The 23,153-nt window shown below is 55.9% G+C and overlaps 1 protein-coding gene across 4 annotated transcripts in view; it reads left to right on the top strand.

Annotated features, from left to right (window-relative positions):
* Positions 1 to 19,471: 19,471 nt before the first annotated feature.
* COL16A1 (collagen type XVI alpha 1 chain) overlaps positions 19,472 to 23,153 on the top strand; it is a 49,636-nt gene continuing 45,954 nt past the window's right edge. For all 4 annotated transcript variants that reach the window (XM_053898396.1, XM_019429850.2, XM_019429849.2 and 1 more), the window contains exons 1-2: positions 19,472 to 19,837; positions 21,418 to 21,524. In XM_053898396.1, the coding sequence (XP_053754371.1) occupies positions 21,452 to 21,524 (73 nt within the window). In that variant the 5' untranslated portion in view covers positions 19,472 to 19,837; positions 21,418 to 21,451. The remainder of the gene's footprint in view (positions 19,838 to 21,417; positions 21,525 to 23,153) is intronic.

Genomic DNA, 23,153 nt, shown 5'->3' with positions numbered 1-23,153 from the left:
AACAGGCTGGAGGCTCGCCGCTTCCGTGGCAGAGCTTTCCTGGGCTCAGGACCCCATCCCTCTGCCCCTCAGTCCTCACTCCCCCAAGCCCTGACTTGGGGTGTGACTTTGGACAGGCTGTTGGGCCCTTGGCTTGGGTTTCCTTATCTGTAGGCCTGAGAGCTCTTCCATTAGGGCTAATAGCTAACTCGTCATTTCTTTCCTGGACTTGAATTTTTCACCTTGTTGTCTTCCTTATTCTCTCTGCCTCCTATCTCCAGTTCTTGGTCCACCTGGCCCAAGTGTGATCTTTTCAAAATGCAGACGTGGCCTGGCCGCTGCCTTGCTCAGAAGCCTCCTAAGGATCCTAGAAGTAGCCTAGAATCTAGGCCCTTGGTGATGTGACCCTTGCCTAACTCTCCTGGCCTGTCTCTCTGCCCTCTGTGCCTAGGCACATGTCATTTCTTCTGTTTGGGACTCCCTCCTGGCAACCCCCTTCATCCTTCTAGATCTGGCCCAAGTGGCCCCTCTGTGAAGTCATTCCTGAACTCCCTGTCTCAGGAGTTGGCACCCACTGGGCTCCCAAAGTCCTGGCACACACTTTCACTGTCAAACTGCTCACAGAATTGTTGTCATTTATGTTGATCTGGTCAGGTTTGTATGTTCAGTTGGCTCCACACAGAGCAGGCATCAGTGGATCTTTATTTAGAGTGGACAGACGGAATGCACAAAACAACATTGGTTTCCTCATCTGCAGAATGGGGATATAGATAATTCTTACCCAGCCCTCCTCACTGATATTATTCATGGGGAGCATTTTGCAGGTGATACCTGCCCCTGTCTCGGTTATTCCTTCCTGGGCCTTGGCGCGATCCAAGGACCCAAGGTGAAGACAGCCCTGGATGCTGTCCAGGGTGCTGAAAGGGACCCGCAGCCCTCCCAAGAGGTGAGACAGCCTTAGGGGCTCACCCAAGCTTGGTTGCAGCTTCTCCTGCCTTCCAGGCCATGGCAGGGTCATGGGTGAGCAGACCAGCCCTATGTGTGTAAGCCCAGACCCTGGGAAAATGCCCAACAAAAAACCGAAAACTACATATGTAATTTTAAATGTCAAATTCTCTAGTAGCCATTTTTAAAAAGGAAATAAGGGTGCCTAGGTAGCTCAGTCAGTTACGCGTCCAACTCTTGACTTTGGTTCAGGTCATGATCTCACAGTTTGTGGGTTCGAGCCCTGTGTCAGGCTCTGGGCTGATGGCACGGAGCCTGTTTGGGATTCTCTCTCCCTCTCTCTCTCTGCCTCTCCCCTGCTCACGTGCTCTCTCTCAAAATAAATAAACTTTAAAAACTAAAAAGAAAAATAGGTGAGATTTATTTTAATAATATATTTAGCCCAACATATCAAAAAATCATTTCAACACATAATCAGTAAAGGAAATTACCAACATTCTCTTTTCTTACTAAGTCTTGAAGTCTAGTGTTTGTTTTACACATACAGCACATCTCAGTTCAGCCTGGTGACATTCTAAGTGCTCAGTAGTCAAGTGTGGCTAGAGACTACCATATCTAGGGCACAGCTCTAGATAGAATAAAGGCAGTGGCCTTGGACATGTCAGTTCAGAGTCATTTGTGGAAAGGGGGTACAAGTACTACTTGCCTCAATGGGTTTCTGATGGGGGTTCAAGAAAGTGATGCAGGGAAAATTCTCAGCACAGTGCCAGCACAAGGTAGGTCCTAAGTCAGTGATGCTGGAACCTAGGTATTCAGGGGATGCAGGTGGACAGGGAGGGGGTGTTGGGGATGTAGAGAAGGTCCCAGGGAGACCTGTGGACTATCAGGCCTACCTCAGCAGGGCTGGGGGAAGGGTGCACACTCCTCCCCACCCTCAACAGCCTGTCTTCCTTCTTTCCACCTGCAGCCACGGACCCCTGGGAAAAGGGAGGCAGGTTAAGACTGGCACTTGAACAGACACATTAAAACTCAATAATTCACTTCCATTAGGCACCAATTAAAAGGAAATTAGGTGACCAAGGAGGCCTGAGGGAGACCTTGGGTGCAGGATACTGCCAACTTCTGCCTCTCTGGACTTACTTCCCTCAAGGCTTCTTGCCCACCCTGGAAGTTCATGGGGCCCACAGTTGGGGCTTTTTAGGGGCAGTCCCCAGCAGCCTCCATTATTCCTCCCTGCACTTCTCCAAGGCCACCAACCCCAGGAAGACCCCTACCCTCTTAGGCCCTCAACATACATGTTAAATGTCAGGGCAGAGGAGCCTCCAATAGGGCTTTGGCATTTCAGGCCAGTGGAAAGTCAGGAAGGGTGTCAAATGGAGGACTGGTGTGATCAGATTATATATTAACAAGATTGCTCTGGGTGGAGGGAAATGGATGGGGGCGGATAATTAATGAAGAGTAAGGGTGGATACAGACAGACCAGTGAAGAGACCATCCATGAAGGGAAATTTTAGTGGAAGGGGCATGGAAGTTATATGTGTGTAGTGGGTGGAGTTGTCAGCCCCTGATATGGACAGTATGGAAAGGAGCCAAGGATGATTCATGGCCTTCCGTCTTACGCACCTCAGTGGATGACTGTGCCATTAGATTTGGGGCACTGGAAGAGAACCAGCTTTGGGGAACATGATTATGACTTTGGCTTTGAGTGTGTTAACCTGGAAATACCTTGGAGATGGTCAAAGGGGAATTTCACATAGGAAGTAGGTGGTTAGATGCACAGGACTGGAACACAAAGCTGGGTCAGAGTCATTGGTGTGGCAGGAGGCCGTATTGGAGTGGGCCTGCTCGTAGAGTGAGCAGGAGGTGACGAAATGAAGACAGTATAGACAGTTCTTGCAGTGGGGCTATGAAAAGGGAGAAGAAGTTCAGGGCCCACTGTAGGCTCTAAAGGTGAATTAGCCAGCAAGGATGATTGATGGAATGTTTCCAGCAAGGAAGAGGTCATCCTATCCCCCTCCTCAAGATCCTACATAACGACAGACCAAAAATAACCAGCTCTGCCATTCTGAGAGGCAGGGTCCTGGGACCTGGAAAAATGGATATCATCACGGAGATTGATTCTGCTCATCTGCTGGGCTGCAGGCCAGCCACACTTCCTGAAGAGGGGATGGAAGGTAGAGGTGGGCTCACAACAAGACCTCAGCTCTAGGACCTCTGGGAGGAGGAAGCTTTGGACTCCCTGGGGAAGTTCCCAGGGTACAAGATAAAGGCACGTGCCCTGGGCTCTCAGCAGTCGTTGCCCCTGCTGCTCCTGACCAGGCAGGAGCAGGGGCAAGCCCTCCCCACAATCCTCCCACTGGGCCTGCTCCAGGCTGGTATGTCCCCATCCCCTGTGGTGCATGGCACAGCCCCAGCCATCAATCCAGGCCTCCCTAGAGTCCACCAAGAAAGTCAATATTTAATTTGGGCATCATGTTAATGCTATCGATTGCTGCCTCCCCTTCTCCGCTTCCTCAGGCTCATTTGTCACTTCCCACCTACTGGGGGCTGCGGGGGTGGAGTGTGCTGGAGCGCAGAAGAGGCAGAGCTCACTCTGAGGTTGGCTTGAGAAAACTGGCTTGCACATGAGGGTGCTGCCCTGAGCCACCTTGCTTCCCGTTCTGCCTGAGAATCTCTGATCTGCTTTGAGTTTCCTGAGCCCTGGCCCCAGGGAGTGCACTGAGGTGGGGAAGAGAGAAGAGAAGTCGACCTTCCTCCCTGGTGGGGACTGTGTCTAATTCCCTGTAGGGTCCACAAGCAGAGCGGATGTGGTTGGAATTGAATGGTAGATAGAACCTGCGAAGTACACCACTGTGGGAGAGAAGTGAGAAGGGAATCCTAGGACCCAGGGCCCAAGGGCTATTCCATTCGAGCTTCTGGAACCCCTCTGGGTGCCTAGCACTGTGCCTGTATAATGCTGTGGGACCCACATGGAGACCTTGAGATGAGGATCCAGCTCTAGGCCCAAGGAGGGGCTTGGGAGTGCTTTGAGCTTAGAGCTCAGCTGGGCAGCAAAAGAGGCCGAGGGGAGGGCAAGGCTCACCTCAAAGCTGTGCTGGGGTTTGCTCCACAGTTTGTTCTTGTCACCTCTGGGGATCCAGATCCAGGCAGATGGGCTGTGCCCCTTGGCACTCTTGCCCAGCCTGGCCTACCCACTCTCAGGAGAGGAATGGAGTTGGCTTGGGGGCCAGGCTCATGCTTAAATTGCAGCTTGATACTTGCCCAATGGGCTCGGGCAAGTTAAGAAAACTTTCTGAGCCCTAGATTCTTCCTCTGAGAAGTCTCTTAGGGCCTTGGTCACTGTACAGTTTTCAGAGGGTCAGAAATGGGCAGGGGCAAGCCGCAGTGGCCCAGGGGGCGTTACCAGCCTTCTCACGCTAAACACCTGCCAACTCTGGTGCAGCCTTGAGAAGCTGCCAGCAAATGCTGCTACGGGCCACTTGCTATCAGTTAGCCTGGGCCACCGTGGTACCTTGGCACTCCTCATTAGCCAGAGCCCGCAAGCTGAGACCACATCGCTGAGGGGATAGTTGGGCCAGGCCTGCCTTCTAGCACTGGTTGACTGAACGGTCTGGCTTGGGGCACCAGAAGGTGACAGCAAGACACATATGCACACACATACACGTTCAGAAAGAAATTCTGCTTCAATAAGCTTATCCAGAATCTCGCGGCTGAAAAATTGGAAAAGAAGTTGTTTCCGTTTCAGCATATGCGTATTATGCTTCACAGAATAGCATTATTTCTATTATGAGTTATGTATGAAAAACGCCAGATTCTTCTCAGTGTGCAGGGCACTTGAATATCTTAATCTGGCCCAGGTGACTCCCATCCTGAGCTGCCCAAGGACGCCTCAGTGGCCCAGCTCATCCACTCTGAGCCGCTCAGTCAAGCCTGGAGTCAGGAGAGCCTGAAGTGGTCGTTCACATGGTCAGTAAACATCCACTGCCAGCTCATGCCAGGCCCAAGCTGGGCATTGACAGTGCGAAGATGAGGAAGACAACGTCCCTAGGAAGGATACCAAGGAGGAGGGAAGCAGGACGGATTTTGTTTCCTCTGCCCAAACCTCCGAGGGGCCTTCTTCTGCTCTCAGAATAAAGCTAAGCCTTCCCACTGTGGCCCGAGAGGTGGGGACTGATCTGGTCCCTGTCCGCAGCTCTAATGTGTCCCCTGCCACTCTCTCCTCACTGATGGAGCTCCAGCTATGTGGCCTCCTTTCTGCTCCTCAAACACATTTCATGCTCTCTCCTAGACGAGGGCCTTTGCGCGTGCTACACCCTCTACTTGAAAGGCTCTTTCCCAGTGATTTGCTTTGCTGGCTCCTCATTTTCTGATTGAAGCCATCTCCTCAGAAAGGCCTTCCTTCCATACCCTTCGCCCCTCCGAGTCCCTTTGTATCACATCACGTTTTGTATCACATTTTATATTACAGCCTAATCCTTCCATAGCACCGCTTCCCACACCCCCCCCCCGCCCCCGTAGGAAATTACAGCACCTGTTTATTGTCTGTCTCCACCCCCCACCCCCCCCCCCCCCCCCCGCAACTAGACTGTGAACCTCTGAGCACAGCACAGGGTGAGATTCATTGACATACATACCATTGCCTGGCACATGATGTGAACTTAATAGATATTGCTGAATGGATGTGGAATTGAAGGTTCCCATAGGACAGCAAGAAGTGGGAGACCTGGAGCTAAAGCTCTGGCCCTTCCTGCTCTGCCACAGGCTGACTGTGTCTGTGTCTGTGTCTGGACCTGGGGGTGGGGGGAGGGTATTGTATGCGCAAGCCTGGAAAGGAGAAAGCCCCACAGGACACCAGCCTCAGGGCATGCATATTGCAGGAGGCTCCTTCCTTGCATATTAACTTGCTGCCAGACCAGCCGCTCTGGCTCCTGCTGAGCTTTTCACGGTCAGGGCTGGGGTTGATTGGGGGTGGGGTTTGGGTGGACAGAGTATGGATGTCCAGAAGACCACATACACCTTGGGGCGAGGGTGTCACCTGTGGCAATATAGGCAGGGGCTTGTTCCCAGGTGGCCATGTATGGGTGCTACGTGTGCAGCTCCTTGTCCTAGCATGCCCTGCCCTTAGCTGGCCTGCGGTGCACAGAGGTGGATGGCGTTTTACATGTCATCCCTTCCAAGCTCGAGAGAAGGAAGGGCCCTTAGAGACCATTGCGTTCCACTCCCTCCTCCCTCCCCTGCATTGTACAGAGAGGACAAGTAAGGCCCACAGAGGGGAGAGAGGTTGCTTGAGGTCACATCATGAGTCCATGGAGGGTCAGGGCTAATGTTGAGTGAATAGTGAGCATTTATGGAAAACCTCTGGTATACCTGGCGTTGTGCGGGACACTGGGGACTCCCCACGCTAGAGAAGCCGCAATTTGGGAGCTGGGGCTAGGGGAAGAGGGAGTCAGACATGGACGTAAGCAGTAGGCTCCAGAGCGGGAGAGGTCTCCTCTGCCTTTGTGGGAAGGGTATCCAGGAAGGCTTCTTAAAGAAAGGAAGCACATGTGCTGAGCTTTGAAGACAAACTGAAAGCTTAGCAGGCAGAGAAAGGGGAAGGGGCACTCCAGGAGGAGGGTGCCATGTAAGCAAAGGAAGCATGGAGGCATGAAACAACCTGGCAAGTCTGGGAAACCCTGTGAATCATGTGGTTTGGCTGGAGGGGAGGGGAAGGGAGGGGAGGGGAGGGGAGGAGAGGGGAGGAAAGAGGGGAGGGGAGAGGAGAGGAGAGGAGAGGAGAGGAGAGGAGAGGAGGGGGTTGGGCTGCAGACATGGGGCCACGAGGGAGGCAGGTTCTGATCACAGTGGGCCTCGAAGGGCCATGTTAGGGGTTTGGATTTTATTCTGAGGGTTGCTGGGGAATCACGGAAGCAGACCTGGGTTTTTGGAAAGATTTCTGTAGCTACAGAGGAAAAGTGAATTCGATGTATACATTTTGAGCACTTACTATGTGCCAGGCACCCCACTAGGTCCTGATGATTCAATTTGGAGTGAGGCGCCCAGTCCCGGCCCCGCGGTGCGACAACAGACAGGTGTGGCAGGTAGAGATCCTGGTGCACAAACTCCAGAAATACTCCAATTCTCTATTCTTGTGAAGTCAGCTCCAGTCTGACTCACGCTAAGCCCTTTCCTACGAGTTGGCAGAAAATGCAATCTCCACCATCACCGGGGTCCCCTGCCACCTTCTCCAGAGTCTCGTGCAAGGACCTGCTGTCTCACTTGGGCCTAAGCATGGAGGAGGGGTCACCTGTCTTTGATCACACAGAGACGCCCATTGTCTTAGTTTACGTGGTCGCTGAAGTTTCCAGCTATTTAGCTGTTCCTCTGTTACTGAGGCTAGACCTTCCCCCCCTCCCCCACCTGGACTCCAGCCTCCCCAGGTGCACCATCTTCCACAACTCCCACCACCAGTCAGGGGTGGGGCTGCTGGACACATGTCCCCACCACTCCCAGGACCCCCCCTTCTGCCCACTCTGCAGCTAGCTGCTCTGTATCCATTCTCTCCCCCCTCCCCCTCCCCCGTCGGCTCCCACCCTCTTCTCTCCACGTGGGAACACCTAGCACAGTCACTTTCAGAAGGTTAGCTTTTTCCAAAGTCAGGATGAGCCATCAGACTTCAAACAGGTTTTGTGAGCAGCCCCACACTGTTCCCTGGGGCTAGGAAAACCAAAGGGCTGGGCTACCAGCCTGGAACGGGGAGGGGAGCAAAACAATTAACATATCAATACATTATCCTGTCGCGGGAGTAGGTTAGTGACCGTAGCAATGACGCTCTGAGACAGCTCCGGGACTGAAGGGACACACCAGGGACAGGAGGGAGCTCAGACAAGGGGCACCGGACTCATTCCTAGGGGGTCTCCTCCCAAGGAGCAGAGTTTCTGCCAGACTGAGCCCTGAAGATGGTGAGGAAAAGTGTTCCAGGAGAAAGGAACAGCAGGTGGGAAGGCCTCTTGGTGAGAGCCAGCAGGGGTGTGAAGAGCTGACCGTTGGCCTTCGTGAAGGAGGTGGGGCTAGGTGGTGAAAAGCGGAGGTTTGGAGTTCTTGACCCTAAAAAGCCTTTGAAAGATATTTACCAAGGGAGTGACAAGACCAGATTTCTGATACAAAACACCACGTTGCTGGCAGTAGAGAATGGATGGGGGAAGGGGTAAAATTGGAGGCAGGGGCAGCGGCTGGCAGGAGCTGCAGAGATCCAAGGACAGTGGCTGCCTGAACCTGGGGCAGTGGCCTTGAGGGATGGCAGAAGAAGACACCATCCACAGGTCATTACGAAGAAAGGGCAGGACCTGGAGCTGGGGGTTGGGATTAGGGGAGGACAGGCCTTCGAATGACTATCTGGGGCCAGTCCCTGAGATGGAGCAGATTGGGTTGGGATGTAGGTGCCAGCAGGACACCCAGGGAGAAGAAGGATTTGGGGTGCCATGGACCCCTCCCCCCACCCCACCTCGGCATCCCCCCTGCGATTCCCAAACTTCCCGCTAGATGGAGGACTGGTGCTAAGAGACCGGCTCCCCTCCCATCCTCTGCACCTCACCCTAGGAGGGATGGGCCTTCACTTGGGCCTCCCCAAACCCCGCGTCCCTGAGCTCGCCACGAGAGCTCAAGTATTTGGGGCCCTCAGCTGCCCCCCGCTCCCCAGGACCGTGGCCTCAACGTCTACGGTCCAGTAGTGGGGGTATCAGCCCAGTGACCTCTGCCCCAGCCTCCTCGGCATACCGCCGTGTGCCCGCGAATACAGCAGTGTTTCCGTGTTCCGAGGGGCCTCAAAAACCGGCGGGCTCCCACAGATACGCCCTCAGCTTAGAGACCTTCTTGGCAAGGGCGCCGTGGTTGACCCCCACCCCGCGACGCTCTCCTTCTCCCCGACCCCACGCTGAAGGAGGAGGCACCCGTTCCTCTCACTTACGTCCCGGCCCCCAGAGGCAGGCCTACGTCCAGTCCCAGGCCGTCAGATGTCCGGCATCTGGGCCTTTCTGGACCTTGCAGACGTGATGCAAGGTTGGCCAGGGCCAGGCAGAGCCAAATAGGAGGCGGGGCCTAGGGTGGAGTCGACCGTGGGTGTGGCCTGAGGGGCGTGGCCTGAGTGGTCCGGAGGCGCGGCGGGCGGGAGTGGGGGTGTGTTCGGGATCCCCCGAACTTGGAAGCTTCTTCCTCTCTTTCCCTAGCCTCTTGGCTCGCCCGGGAGCCCCGCCCGCCCTGGCCCCCAGTCCAATAGCCAGACAGACCCGCCGTCGGGAGGCTCCTTGGCCCTGCTTAGCAGAGGTCATTTCTCGGGAGGCCGCGCCCAGCTCCCTGGAACTGCCAGGCCTTGCAGGGAGGAGGGTGGACGGGGGATTGCATTCTCGGGCCTGCGCCGAAATCCCTGCAACTTCCCCCCACGCCGTGTTTCCATTCTTTTCTAGATAGGCCGCTGGAGGGCCTGGGGCTTGAGCCGGGAGCGGGGAGGAGTTGGTCAGGCCCCTGCGCCCCTACGAGGCCCCCCTTTCCTGCCCCTCCGAGCTCAGGCCTGGAGCCGGCTCTAAAAATAGACCTAGGCGCCTAACGTGCCCACCCAGGAGGGGGTCTGGGATGCCTGAGTCACCCTGCCGACAGGGCCTCCCCTCATCTCTGGGAGCCGAGGCCAGCTTGATGGCCGGGCATCACTCCGACTCTGTTGGCTGCACTCTGCGCTCTTGGCTGTGCCTTGTCCCCCTCCCAGGCCCCGGGAACTGGCCAGGCGATGGCAGGCCAGGCTGGGCGTAGCGGTAGCAGCCACAGCCGGGAAGGATTAGAAGTTCTCGGCCCTGATTTATTTAGTTGTTTTTGTGCGTCTGGCGACGGTGCTCCCCCACCTCCCTGGCGGGACAGTCAGGTCTACACCTGCCCTTCTCTCCCGCCCAGGCCCTCTGGGCTGTTCTAGGCTTCTGGGTGGGGACCTGAGCTCAGAGCTGCAAAAAGTCTCAATGTGGATCTTAGAGATTCTGGAGCTACCACCCCATTCTACAGATGAGGAAACTGAGTCCCAAAGAGAGGAAGGAGTCTATCACAGAGCAGACTGTACTGTAAGAGCCCTGGATTCAAATCCAGTTCTGCCTCTTAGCAAGCCACTGTTTCCTTACTGTAAAGTGCTCAAGCTGAGGATGAATAGATGATAGATATGCAGGATTGTCCTGGTGATTAAAATTACTTTTTAGAAAGCAGCCGAGGCATATTGGGAGTTTCACTTGGGTTCAACCCCAGCCCAGCAAGTTCGTTGCCATCACTGGCACCTATATTTCTCCCCTCTGGATGTGCAGAGGCGGATGAGTGGGGGATCTCCCCTCCTTGGAGCCACTCAGCTAAGGTGGTGTGGGCATGGTCACAGGGACGCTGGGATGGACGTGCAAAACTTGGCTCTGAGTGGGGAGGGGGGGAAGGGGAGGCAGCATTGCATCTTGGGCTTTGCACAGGTCTGGCTCACCCGACCCTGTTTCCAGATCTGACGAGGGGGAACATTTGGGTCAATCCAGGTTTAAAACCTGCAGACTTGGGGGCATGAACGGGCTCAAGAGTTCCCAAGTTCAGTTTTACCTCGTTGCCAAAGGGTAGGGACACCTCCCCCCCCCCCCCCCCTGCATTGAGGAAGCCTTGGCCTTGAACCCTGGTCCACAATCTTAGGCTCTCTGGAAGAATCCACCTACTTCTTAGCCACCTGTCCTCTTTGTCAGGCCTTCTCTGAATGGTCAAGGCTGACAGCCCTCCAGTTGTTTTATTTCTTTATATATTACTTGTTATTTAGGCCGCTTCGAGGCGGCGGGAGAGAGGGGGGCGGGGGGCGGGGGGAACCTGACATATCGGTCAGAAATGTCACTGACCTCTCAAGATGACATGAAATCAGCCATGTAAATAGTGAAGGGGCCAGGGTGGGGGTCAGATATGAACATGGATGTGAGCTACAAGGCAGGAATGAATTATTAACACTCCCCAATAATAATAATGTTAACAATGAACATTTGTGAGTGTTTACTATGGGCTTGGCTTAGTTTCACATGCGCGTATTTAATCCGCCCCCCAATTCCATGTGGTTAGGGTGATCATTAAAACCCCATTTCATAAATATGGAAACCAAGGGCTCAGAGAGGTGAAGGAATTTGCCTAAGAGAACAAAGCCAGGAAGTAGCAGAGTCAGGATCAAACCCCTCTCCAACCTTTGATTTTATTTCTGCCTTGATGAAAAGTTGAATTTTCACCCTGAACTTCCCCTTCCCCTGCCCAATCCCTTAGGTTCCCTTCCTGGCCCAGTTGCCAGGGTTGACAGGCGCCGCCCCCCTCCTGGCCCCCCCCAGCCCAGCCCTGGGCACCACTGGAAGGAGGTGGGGCTGGAAAACAGCAAAGCTTCTCTCCACCCAGAGATTCCAGGATTCAAGGAATTTACAAGTCCAAAATGTCTGAGGCTTTTGCATGGAAAGGAAGAATCTGGGAGTCCCTGGATGCTCTCCTCCTCACTGCACCTCCCCCAGGAGACTCAAGGTAGAGGAGACTCCTTGGCCTGCCCTCCAGGGCGGGGAGTTTGTCCTTTAGAGGGGCTGGTCCCTTCTTTCATTCATGCGGCAAATATTTATAAGGCGGCTTAGTCTGTCATAGGCTCTGGGGGATAAAATGGTAGCAAAAGCAGCTCTTTGTATGGCTTATAGTCTCAAAGGGCACAAAGACACTCAGATAAATCAGTGGCGGATAACTGATGACACCGCTCCCTCTTCCAAGCTTCTGTTGAGATGTGCCTCTTCTGAAAGACTGGCCCCCACCCCAGAGCGGGCAAGAAGGTGAAGACAGTCTCAAGAAGAGTGTAGAGGGCTGGGGGGCGGGGTGGGGGGGAGAGCCTGCCAAGAGCTCGCGTGTGTCGTGGTGGTGAGGGTTACCCTTTCTCATCGTGTGTACAGAATAGCTGCCATCTACGGAGGTCCGGGAACCGAGCTAGGCACTTTCGACGTGTCGTCTCACGTAGCCTTCAGTGCCCCCTTGAGAGCTGCCAACAAATTCTGTTTTACCGACAAGGAAACAGAAGGTCCCCGCAAGGGGTGAGGTGATTTGCCACAAGTCTGGTAAGTAAGTGGTGAGGCGGGGTTTGAGCCCAATTATTCTGGGGCTGGAGACCCCATCCTCACCTACTATGCTGAGTTCTTGTTTGATTTTTAAGTGAAGAAACTAAGATCCAGAGGGGACTAGGGATTGGCTAAGAGTCACACAGCACAGCATGATTGACTTGCCTTGGTTGGTGGCCAAAGGGAGGCTCGGGTACTGGTCCAAACTGTCTCCCACCAGGGTCTTGGGAAGCCAACGCTCTCCCCCCCCCGCTCCCTGAAAGGGATTACTGGGGGTGGGGCAGAGCTTGGAGGAAGGCTGGGGGCCAGGTGGGCCTGGGGGTCCTCAATGTTGCCTGTGCCCTATCCTCACCATGTTCCTGGAGGCCCTGTGCTGTGGGGTAGAGGCCCTTTGGGGTGCCTTTTCTTTGTTTAAAAAAATTTTTTTAAAATGTTTGTTTATTTTTGCAAGAGGCAAACAGAGCACAAGTGGGGGAGGGGCAGAGAGAGAGGGAGACACAGAATCGGAAAGCAGGCTCCAGGCTCTGAGCTGTCAGCACAGAGCTCGACGTGGGGCTCGAAGTGGAGCTCGAAGTGGGGCTCGACGTGGGGCTCGACGTGGGGCTCGACGTGGGGCTCGACATGGGCTCGACATGGGGCTCGAACTCGCGTCTCGAGCCGCGAGATCACGACCTGAGTCGAAGTCGGACGCTTAACCAACTGAGCCACCCGGGTGCCCCTGGGGTGCCTTGATCAATGAAAGCTACGTCTACTGCTCCTTCGGTGCTTGTTCTGAAATGTCCCCTCCACGCAGGCTGGGGCGGTGGCTGGTAGTCAGGAGAAGTGTCCTTCACCTTCCGGGAGTTTCCAGTCTGTCTGGGGAGGCGGGGAGTTGCCTGGCTTGGGGATCCTTTTACCAGTGAACATCTATGAGCATTTACTAGATAGCCGGCACCATAAAAGTGCCTTTCTCTTTGTCATTATCTCCCTTAATCCTTTCAGCAAACTCTAAGTGATAGATATAGCCGTTATCTCTGCTTTGCAGAGGAAGAGGTTAGGCGACATCCCCTGGTTACAAAGCAAGCAACAGCCAGAGCCAGGATTTGAACCCAGGGACAGGAGATCTAATCCCAGGCTCTCCTGCAGGAGTTCTCTATACGGTTTCTGGGCCAGCAGCATCTGCATGGCCTGGGAACTACTCAAAAAAGCAAACTCCACTGAATCAGAAACCCTGGGGGGCTGCTGTCTTTGACAAGTCCTCCAAGCTTGAGGACCTCTGCCCTCCCGCTTTGTAGCCCTGGGGCGATTGCAGGTGACTGATTAGGATCAGGAGCCCTGGGGTCAGGCAGAGCTGAGTTCAAATCTCTGCTCCACCACTTCCCAGCCCTAGGACCTTGAGATTTCAATCTCGAACCCTTGGCTTTCTAGCCCACGAAGAGGTAAGGACAGTGCCTTACCTCCTGCAACGGCTGCTGGCTGGGTTAAATGAGAGAGTCGATCCCACGTGCTTGGTGGAAAAAGAACGGAGGGGAGGCTCAGAGATGGAAAAGGACTTGCCCAGGAGTGTTCCCAGCGAGGGCTCTGTCCTGTGGGTCTGTCCCAAATGACCAGTTCGAATACATCTCTATCCTTGCCAGCTATGTGACCTTGAGCTGATGACTCACTGCTCTCTGCCTGCGTCCCCACACTTAGAACGGGCATCGCAATAGTGCCCGGGCCTCCTGTGGATGATTGTGAGACTGAGATGAGTTTTCTCCTGTTTGGTGCCACCCAGTGCTTTAGAAAGGCTCAATAAATCTTAGCTGCCGCTACTAAAGGCCGAGCCGGGATCAACGCTGGCGTCATCTAACGGCCCCCACCCCTGGTCAGAGCACGAAGAGTTCGCGGGCGGTCAGAGAGCGCGGGAATTCTGAGAAGCAGAATTTTCCCCGTGGCGTAGAGCAGAGGTCCTCCACCTCGGCACTGCTGACATTCTGGCCGGATAATTCTCTTATTACGAAGGGACCGCCCTGCGTGTTTGTAGGAAGTTCAGCGGCATCCTGGCCTCTACGACCCCAAGTTGTGACCACCAAAAACGTCTCCAGACATGACAAAATTGGGGAGCAAAACTGGCTCGGTAGAGACGACTGAGGTAGAGTAGTCAGGCGAGGTGCTTTGAGGTGCTGTCGCACACCAGGTTAGGTGGGTTGATGGGGGATCCTACAGTGCTACGCTGGGGAGGCAGGAGCCTAGGGTCTGGGTAAAGGTAGGACCGGAATCCAGGGCTCTTGTGTGCCTGTTGCCTCCCCAAAGATCCCTCAGAACAGGTGGGCTGAGCCCAGGGGGCAACCAAGTTGGGGCCCAGGATTACCTGGCATGTTCTCCCTTCCTCCCTCAGGTGTCCACCTGCCTGGCCGTTGCCACATCTGCATCAGTGCCCGTCAGTACCTGTGTTACCTCTCCAGAAGCTCCAGGGTGGTCAGACCAAGCAGGTGCCTGGTGCTATGCGCTATTGAAATAAGGCCCCCTGGTTGGGCATCTGTAAATGCTGCCAGGGCCAGGGCTGTCTGTTGTGGAGGTTGCCGCGGCCCTGCAGGGGAGGTGGGCATCGGCAGAGTAGAGCACTGGCCCAGCCGCTGGGACCATAAAGCTGCCACCAGAGGTGAAAGATGGGTCTCTCTGCCACAGGGATGTGGACAGCCGTGGAGATGTGGAGGCAGGGTTGATTTAAGATGGAGGGAGGGAGAACGAAAACCAGAGTCAGAGAGTCAGAGATACAGAGCCAGAAACAGAGACGCAGGTAGATAGAGACAGGGAGAGACAGAGACAGCGGCCGGGTGAAGAGAAGCAGAGAACAGGGCAACTCTGAGATAAAGAGAGACAGGAGAGAGGGACATAAAGATACAGAAAGTGTAAGGAAAAGGACAGAGACCAGAGACACAGAGAGACAGAGATTCGGAGTTAGGGAGGCAGCTCCCCAAACAGAGGGACACAGGACAGTTAGAAGCAGCGAGGCAAAGGCAAGAAGAGAGAGCCAGAGAGCCACAGAAGGGCCAGAGTCACAGGGAAGAAGGCGGGCTAGGGAACCAGAGGTTGACAGAGACACAGAGAAAAGAGGACAGAGAGAGGGGGAGACAGCCAGGGTCATAAGGAGATGGGACAGAGACACCCAGAGAAACCAAGGGAGGCAGAGAGTGACCTTGGCGCTCTGGTCTCAGTTTCTCCTCTACGGCCCAGAAGCTGCGTGCGTGTGGGTATTTCTGCACACGTGTACCTGCCTGCCTACGCTTGTGGGGGATACCTCCTGTGGGCGCGTGTCTGTGTCTGAGTGCCTGGAGGGTGCCCGTGTGCATTTACCCGCTACTTCCCCAGTGGATGCCTCTGGGGTGCCAGGCTCAGCTGTCGGTGAAGGGTACCAGTGGATATGACCCCTCGTGGAGCTTCTTGCTTATTAGTAGAGAAAGACGGTACACACACACGCACACACACACACACACACACACACACACAAATACCGCAGCTACGCAGAGATTTGAAACAGACTCAGGATTAGGAACGCCTTGGGATTCCTCTGGATCTGGTGGACGGGGAAGGCCATTCTAGGAGGTGACTTCGAGGTGAGGCCTGTCAAAGAGCCAGCCCAGTAAAGATCAGGGGCAAACCCAGGCAGAGGGAGGGGTTGGTACAAGGGAAAATCAACCTGGCGAATTCAAGACTGAGAACGGAAGCCAGTGGGGTCCACAGCTTCTGGGGTGAGGCTAAGGAAAAGATCTGGGGTTTTACTCTAGGTAAAATGAGAACCCTAAAATTGGAGCGGGAGCGTCAGCCCAACAGGTACAGATCTGGAACGGCCTGGATGGCTGCTGGGTGGGAAGTAGGGGTTGGGAGTCTCCCGCAACAGTCCAGGCAGAAGAGCGCGTGGCTTGGTCTGTTGTGGCCATGTGTGTGCACCTGTGCATGTGTCGCTCAGACCACCTCTGCTTGGCTGTGGGAGCCTCTGGGGCCTGTCCTGGGACCAGGCCCCATCTTGGCTTCTCACTTTCCTCCGGCTTCATGTACTGCCCCTGCCAGATGGGGATTCCCCAACGGCCAGCTGGGACAGTGGGATGGGTGGCCCTTGGGCACAAGCTGACATCTGGGCATCCTACCCGGGGCCCAGGAGGCCTTGGTAGCCCCACCCGGCAGCGGCAGGCAGGCTCCAGGGCAGCTGGTGGCGATTAGCAGCGTTGATTATCTCGTGGCGATGCCATCTGGGGTGAGGGCACTGAGCCCAGCCCCACAGGATACCCTGCTTGCTGGCGTGTAGAGCTTTCTGGGGCTGAAGCATATAAATGTGTCAGCAACGCTTGTGTGCCTGTATGTGTGTACATGTGTCCGTGTGTGAGTGGGGGGTTTCTGTGGGAGCTGCCCGTGTCTGTGTGCACATGTGTGTGTGCACCGTAGATCCCCGGGCTTCTCTGCTTGCATATGTGAGTCGTGATACCTGTGGGCACAGGTGTGTGTTTCTCTGTGTATGTGCGTACATATCTGTGCGTACCTGCGTGTATCTGTACGTTCAAGTACATACAGGGCCGTGCGCACGCACCTGTGCTTGAGTACGTCCAGGGATACATTTCTGTGGGTTCGTACGTGCTCACGTACGCGTCTCTGTGTGTCTGTTTATGTGGAGTATGTGTGTGCGTGTGGCTGTGTAAGCATAAGTGCCCACATCTGCGTGCGACGTCTACACGTGTGTTGTGAGAGAGGGTATCTGTGTGTTCCTGGATACGTGCACGTACGTGTCAGAGGGAGGAAGGGGCATAGGTACGTTTCCAGACTGTGCCTGCAGTATCTCCAGGCTTGGCTGTGCCTTGGGGCGAGTGCCTTGGGGTGCCACGAGGGGTTATCTGCATTCCACCTTCTCTGGTTCCTCCAGCTCTGGCTGATCTGGGTCCAGCCCTCCCTTCCTGCCTGGGAGAGTCGACTATGAATGGGGGAAAGGTGGGAGTTGCCCGGGATGGCACGGTAGTTAAGAACGTGTGCTGGGAGTCCAGACTAGCTGGGTGTGGGTCCCCGTTCCACCACCTACTAGCCATGTGATCTTGGGCAAGTTGTGCTGTTCCTATGCTTCAGGTTTCCCCATCTGTAACATGGGGATAAGAATAGAATTCCCCCCGGGGGCACCTGCAGGTTCAGTCAGTTAGGCATCCGCCCCTTCGTTTAGGCTCAGGTCGTGATCTCACGGTTTCGTGAGGTCAAGCCCCATGTCAGGCTCTGCGCTGGCCGCCCCGGAGCCTGCTTGGGACTTGCTCTCTCTCTCTTTCTTTCTCTGCCTCTCCCCTACCCCCCTCTCTCATAATAAATAAACTTTATTTATTTATTTTTAATGTTTATTTTTGAGAGAGACAGAGCGTGAGTGGAGAAGGGGCAGGGAGAGAGAGCGAGACAGAATCTGAAACAGGCTCCGGGCTCTGAGCTGTCAGCACAGAGCCCAGTGCGGGGCTGGAACTCGGGAACGGCGAGATCATGACCTAGGCTGAAGTCGGACACTCAACCGACTGAGCCACCCAGGCACCCCATAAATAAACTTGAAAACATTTAAAAAAAGAAAAACAAGAATAGAATTCTCCCTCCTGGGGTGGTTGTGAGGAGTCAAGGAGTTAGCCTCTGTGAAGCTCAGTTGGCACAGACCCTGACCTATTTGCGTTGCCTGTCAGTTCCCAAGTGCCCCCCTCTGGGACAGCACCCTACCCCGAGGCAGAGCCAGAGCTTTACCCACCCCTCAGGCGGGGAGTGCCCAGAAAGCCCCACCCCTCCACTTCCCGCCTGCTGAGCTCAGCATTTCCCAGGCCCCACCACTGTCGTAGCCACATCTGGGACGGCTCCCTGGGCTGGGACCACAGTGGGGCTCCTCTTGTGGCCTTGGTTGGGGTTTCCGCTGACTCAGCGCCTCTGGCTCTTAAGGCGGGAAATCCCAGGCCTGCTCCCCGCTCTCCCGGGTTAGATGGGGCCACAGGGCTACCATTCAACCATGTTGTGTCTGCAGGAAGTCTCCCCTGGTCAGGACACCCCAGTTGCTCCCTCCTCCTCCCATATCCATTCCTAGGACTCGGGAACCAATTTATTTATTTATTTGAGAGGGCAAGCTGGGGAGGGGCAGAGAGAGGGGGAGACAGAATCCCAAGCAGGCTTTGCACTGTCAGCACGGAGCCCAAGAGCCCGATGCGGGGGCTCGACCTTACAAACCGTGAGATCATGACTTGAGCCAAAATCAAGAGCTGGCCATAACCAACTGAGCCACCCAGGTGCCCCACTCATGAGTCTTTTGAACCCAATTCTGGGTAGTTCCTCAGCCTTGGTGCCCAGAAATTTGGTTGCTGCCTCGGGCAAGGGACCCTTGGGAGGGTTTGATCATCCCTGCCTCTGGATGGAAAGGGACACTGTACCTGCTCCTTTCTGCTCAGAAGTCCCATCGCTTGTGTAGATGCTTGAATCCCGACCTCCTTCTCTCCTGCTACCCCCCACCCCTGGCTGGTGTTCACAGTCATAATAACAGTGAATTATTTATTGAGTTCCTCTTTTTTTTTTTTTTTGTATGATACCATTTTATTACCTGACAAACCTAGTTTCTTATAGCTCTTCTTTTTGGGGGGGGTTTATAGCTATTCTTGCATGTTTGTTTATTTTTTTATTATTTTTAAGTAAACTCTACCCCCAAGGTGGGGCTCGAACTCACCACCCCAAGATCAAGAGTCCCATGCTCCACCGACGCAGCCAGCCAGGCGCCCTATACTGGGCTCTTTTGTGCCAGACCCTGTATAAGCACTTTTACAGACTAACGGTATACGGATCATTATCTCATCATACAGACGAAAAAAGGGAGTCAAATAGTAAGTTCCAAGCCACAAAGCTAGAGCTGAGGACAGAGACTGGAGCCCTTCTAACCTCACGGAGTCAGGAAGAATAAGGGAGCTGGCTGGGTCCCACTTCCCCGGGGACGGGACGAGGCTAGAGCAGAAGGGGTTAATGAAGCGCCCACTCCCACACCCGAAGGGGCCCTCCCCCCAGTTCCAACCGAGAGAAACCGACTAACTGGGACTGTGAGGCTGAGAAGCTGGAAACAGCTGACCGAGGAGGCATGGGCAGCAGCCACGTCACCGCTGCCACGGAACTGGGGAGGAGGGTCTCCAACACCCCCCCCGCCCCCCCACTCCCGCAACACTCCTCCCCTCCCCCCGCCCCCCCCCCCCCCCCCCCCCGCCCGCCCCAGCCTTCTGAAGGCCCGGCCAGGAGAGGCGAAGGGGGTGGCACCGGGGAGGACCTTCACGTCCAGCCGGGCCCTTAAAGGGCCGGACTCCCCGCCCACCCGCCAGCCCCCGCCAGCTGCGGAGCCCCCCTCGCCGGGCAGCTCCGGGCACGCAGGGTCCCCGCCCCGCTCGCTCGCTGGCTCGCTCGCTCACCTGGCGGGGAGGCGGGCGGGGCGGGCCTGGGCGCGGGGCCAGGCCGGGAGCGGGGCTCTGCGTCCTGCCGGCCGCCTCTGCCACCGCCGGAGCCCCCTCCCGGCCTCCCTCCCGCCTCCCGCGCGGCGGGCGGGTCCAGCTGTGTTCCATTAGCGGCCCTGGCAAGTCCCCAGCCCCCTGGAACCGCCCCTCTTCCCCCACCCGGAGTGGCCGGCGGTCCCCGGCAGACAGGCGCGCGCTGGCTCGCGGGGCAGCCTTCAGCCCCAGGAGCTTGCGACCTGGGAAGCTGGGGCCCCGCGCCGCCAGAAGTGACCGAGGACCCTCGCAGCGGGCCTGAGGATCCCAGGCCCTTTTTCCCCTGGCTGGCTGCCCTGGGCTGCCTGCATTACTCAGTGAGGTGGGGGATCCCCAGCCACGGTAAGTGGGGGTGGAGTGGGCTGCCTCCGGTGGGGGGCTGGGGACTCGGCGGCCCCCAACGTGCTGTGTGACCTGGGCCAAATGGCATCCCCTCTCTGGACCTCAGTCGCCTCTGTGGGGGAGCTCTAAACTCCATCCCAGGTCCGCATTCGCTTGCTCGCTCCCTGCCCCCAAACCTGCGCCTCTGTATTGGGATGGGATCACATCCTCAGGAAGCTTCTCTCCTGTCCCCGCAGCCCCTGCCGTGGCTGGGGCCCAGGGGAGTGGAGGCTAGAGAGGAGGAGTCGGAAGGGGACACAGGCACACTGATATTCCCCGCCTCCACATGCGTCCACATGCCTCCCGCGGTTGGTAGCTCTTCCACTGACTGGCGAGACTAGGAGGCCGGAACAGGGTTCAGTGATGGGATGTGCACCCCACTAGGAGGAAGGATGAGTAGGGCGGAGAAACAGTTCTGCCCCAGGAACAAGGTGTCTGGGGTCCTATCTCCAAAAGTATTGAGGTGAGGGGTTCTTCCTGTGCTCACTCCCTATTCAGGAAGGGTGATAGAATTCCGTAACAGCTGGGGGGGGGGGGGGGGGAAAGAGGTCAGACTTGCACAAGAACTTCCCGGCAGGAGGGCCGACCGGAGGGACGGTCACAGGCTGGCTATGGGCACGTGCGTATGTCAGGGTGTATCCGTGAACATGTGTCTCGGGGAGGATGCCGGTGTGCAGGTAGGTTTGGATGCATGCATGCACTGGCACAGATGTGTGTGTGTGTGTGTGTGTGTGCGTGCCCGTGTGCCGGCATGTGTCATGCTGACACACGAATGACTCCGGGTGTGCCCGCGCGAGCTGCCCGTCTCAGGGGAGGCCGGATGATGTATGGCTCTCCTGGCCGCTCGCTGAGCCTGCATTGATTTATCTGGGCCCATCCATCAGGGTTTAATAAAACTAAAAGACAAGCATCCATCAGCAGGGGAGGTTGGCAACAAGGTCCTGAGCCCGGCGACCTGCTCTCCCACCCACTGTACCCAGGGGGGAAGCTTCCTTGGCCCGCACACAACTCTGTGATACCTGCCAGGAGACTTGGCCTCTGACCTTGTGGGTGCCTGGCAGGGCTGCCAGGCTGAGCTGGGTGCAGCTAGCCAGGTACCAGGCTAGTATACACCGAGACAATGCACAGGCGGTTAAGATCTTGAAATACTTCCGAGTGTCTTGGCAAATAGTCTCTGTCTCGAGGCCCCTCCCTATCCCAACTCACCTGGCCTTCTAGGACCCTCTAGATTTCTCCTTCATGCAGCAACTATCCACTGGCGCCATCAGATACCGCCTGGACCCAGTCTCAATGCTCCCGCCAGCATTCTGCTCTGGCTGGTCGGTGTCCGTGCCATACCGGTGGTTAAATATTTTGAATATCACCCTGGCGAAAATCCTAGCCCAAGGCCTGTGGTCGGGCCTCTGAGAGGGACGGATGCCTGGCCAGACCTCCTGCCACCCCAGTACTAGGGCCTGGGCCCCATGGGCCGGCTGCTACTCGCCTATGTATGATGCTGCGTGAACTCAGGAATCCGTGTTCACAGTCTCTGTGGTTTTCAGGTGCTGCAGCTGTGGCCGACCTCTCTGGATCAGGATGTGGGCACCTTGGGTTTCTGGCTTGTGGCTGCTCAGTCTCTGGGCCGCCTGCAGCCATGGGGCAGATACAGGTGAGATGACACAGGAGGCTCAGGGTGCCATAGGCCTATGACCGGCTCCTTGAGATACAGGAGCCCTGTGTACATATGTGACCCCGTGCCTCGATCACGTGGGCATTTATAAGCGTCCCAGGCTGGGCTCAGGGTGGTCTGAGGTGTTTGTACCCGTGAGCCTGTGCAGTGTGGGCTAGAGTGTATGTATGTGTGTTTCTGTCTGCATGTTTGTGTATCTCTGAGCATCGCAGAGTCTCTCTGTGCATCTGTACATATCCCTCTGTCTCCGTGTACGAGAGAACAACTCTCCTCCCGGCACGTAAACTCACCGTGTGCACAGAGTGTTGGCAGGGCCGGTGAGGTTCCTGCAGAAGGAAGCTGCATCTTGAGAGAGGCCCAAGCCCTTCCAGTCCGTTTCATGGAGGAGAATCCATCCTCCAGCCCACGTGTTCCTCCTCCACACGGCTGGCCCCGGATCCTGGATAAAGAGCCCGCCTCGAGGCCCAGACGCTGGATGGGACAGAGGGTGCAGCTTTCCAGGGCCCAAAGCCAGAGGAAGTTGACCGGGCAACTTGCCCTGCCCTGCTGGGTGCCCTCTGGGCTTCGTAGCTTAGCTGCCTCGCTGAGCAGAAATAGAACTCCTAGAACCCTCATCTAGCTGAGGGCGGCAGAAAAACCAAGGTGCAGATGTGAGAGGGGTGTGCCCCCAGGGTGCACGTGACTGCCTGCAGGGCTGTGTGCGTACATGTGTGTTTCTGCATGTATGCGCGAGTGCCTTGCTCTCTCCCTTACCGGGTCGCCTGGGGGATGGGGCAGAGAGTTTCAACATCTGTAAGGAATCTGGGCCCATGGCCAAGGGTGAGTCACCCATTGCTGCTGCCGATGCTGAAGACAGTGATAGTCTTTCTGGCCAGACCTGGGGGAGGGAGACTCCAGTGGGGTCACTGGGCCTAGAGATCCAGGATTCCTTCCTCCAGTTAGGCAGCCAGGGAGTCCAGTGCCCAGCTTCTAGGAGTTGTCCTCATTATCCTGTCCCAGCTACCGCAACTGCACTGATGGGAAGGCCTTTTGGAGTCTCGCCTCTAACTCCTGTTATAGCACCTTTCTTAACATTTTGCTCAGTCAGCCTGGAGAGGAGGCAGCCCCATCGTTGCCCATCTGTCCCTTCAGGGTTCTGAAGACCCTAATTAAGCTATCTCCTTCTCTAGGAGCCTCTACCCACTTACCATACCCCGTCTGGACCCCCAAGGTCCTAGTGGTTCCCTTTAGCTTGTGGTCTCTTGAGGCCCTCAGTCTCTTCTTACTGTTTCATAAGGTAGTTCTCTAGGTGAAAAGTCATTCTGTTGACTCAAGTCTTCTGTCTGGCCTGCCTTTCTGCTTTAGATGTAGGAAGCAAACCCCAGCCATTGCTGAGAACACGTGTACCAGCTGCACGTGGCATCTCTGGTGGCACGGGTATCCCCAAGTCACACGTGTGCAGACATGCAAATGTACTTGTATATAACACAGGCATGCATAATGTGAGCTTTCTTTACCCCCGAAGTGTTTCTCTGCACCCCCACTCCACGCACACCGACTAAGGTGTATCAAGGAGGGAGCACATGTATATATCCAGCCCCCATTCCGTCTGAGTTCTAGGGCTGCCCC

Source organism: Panthera pardus, unplaced genomic scaffold (assembly GCF_024362965.1).
Source record: "Panthera pardus isolate Hobbes unplaced genomic scaffold, ASM2436296v1 HiC_scaffold_11, whole genome shotgun sequence".
NCBI lineage: Eukaryota > Metazoa > Chordata > Mammalia > Carnivora > Felidae > Panthera > Panthera pardus.
This window is presented reverse-complemented; position numbering and strand designations above follow the sequence as displayed.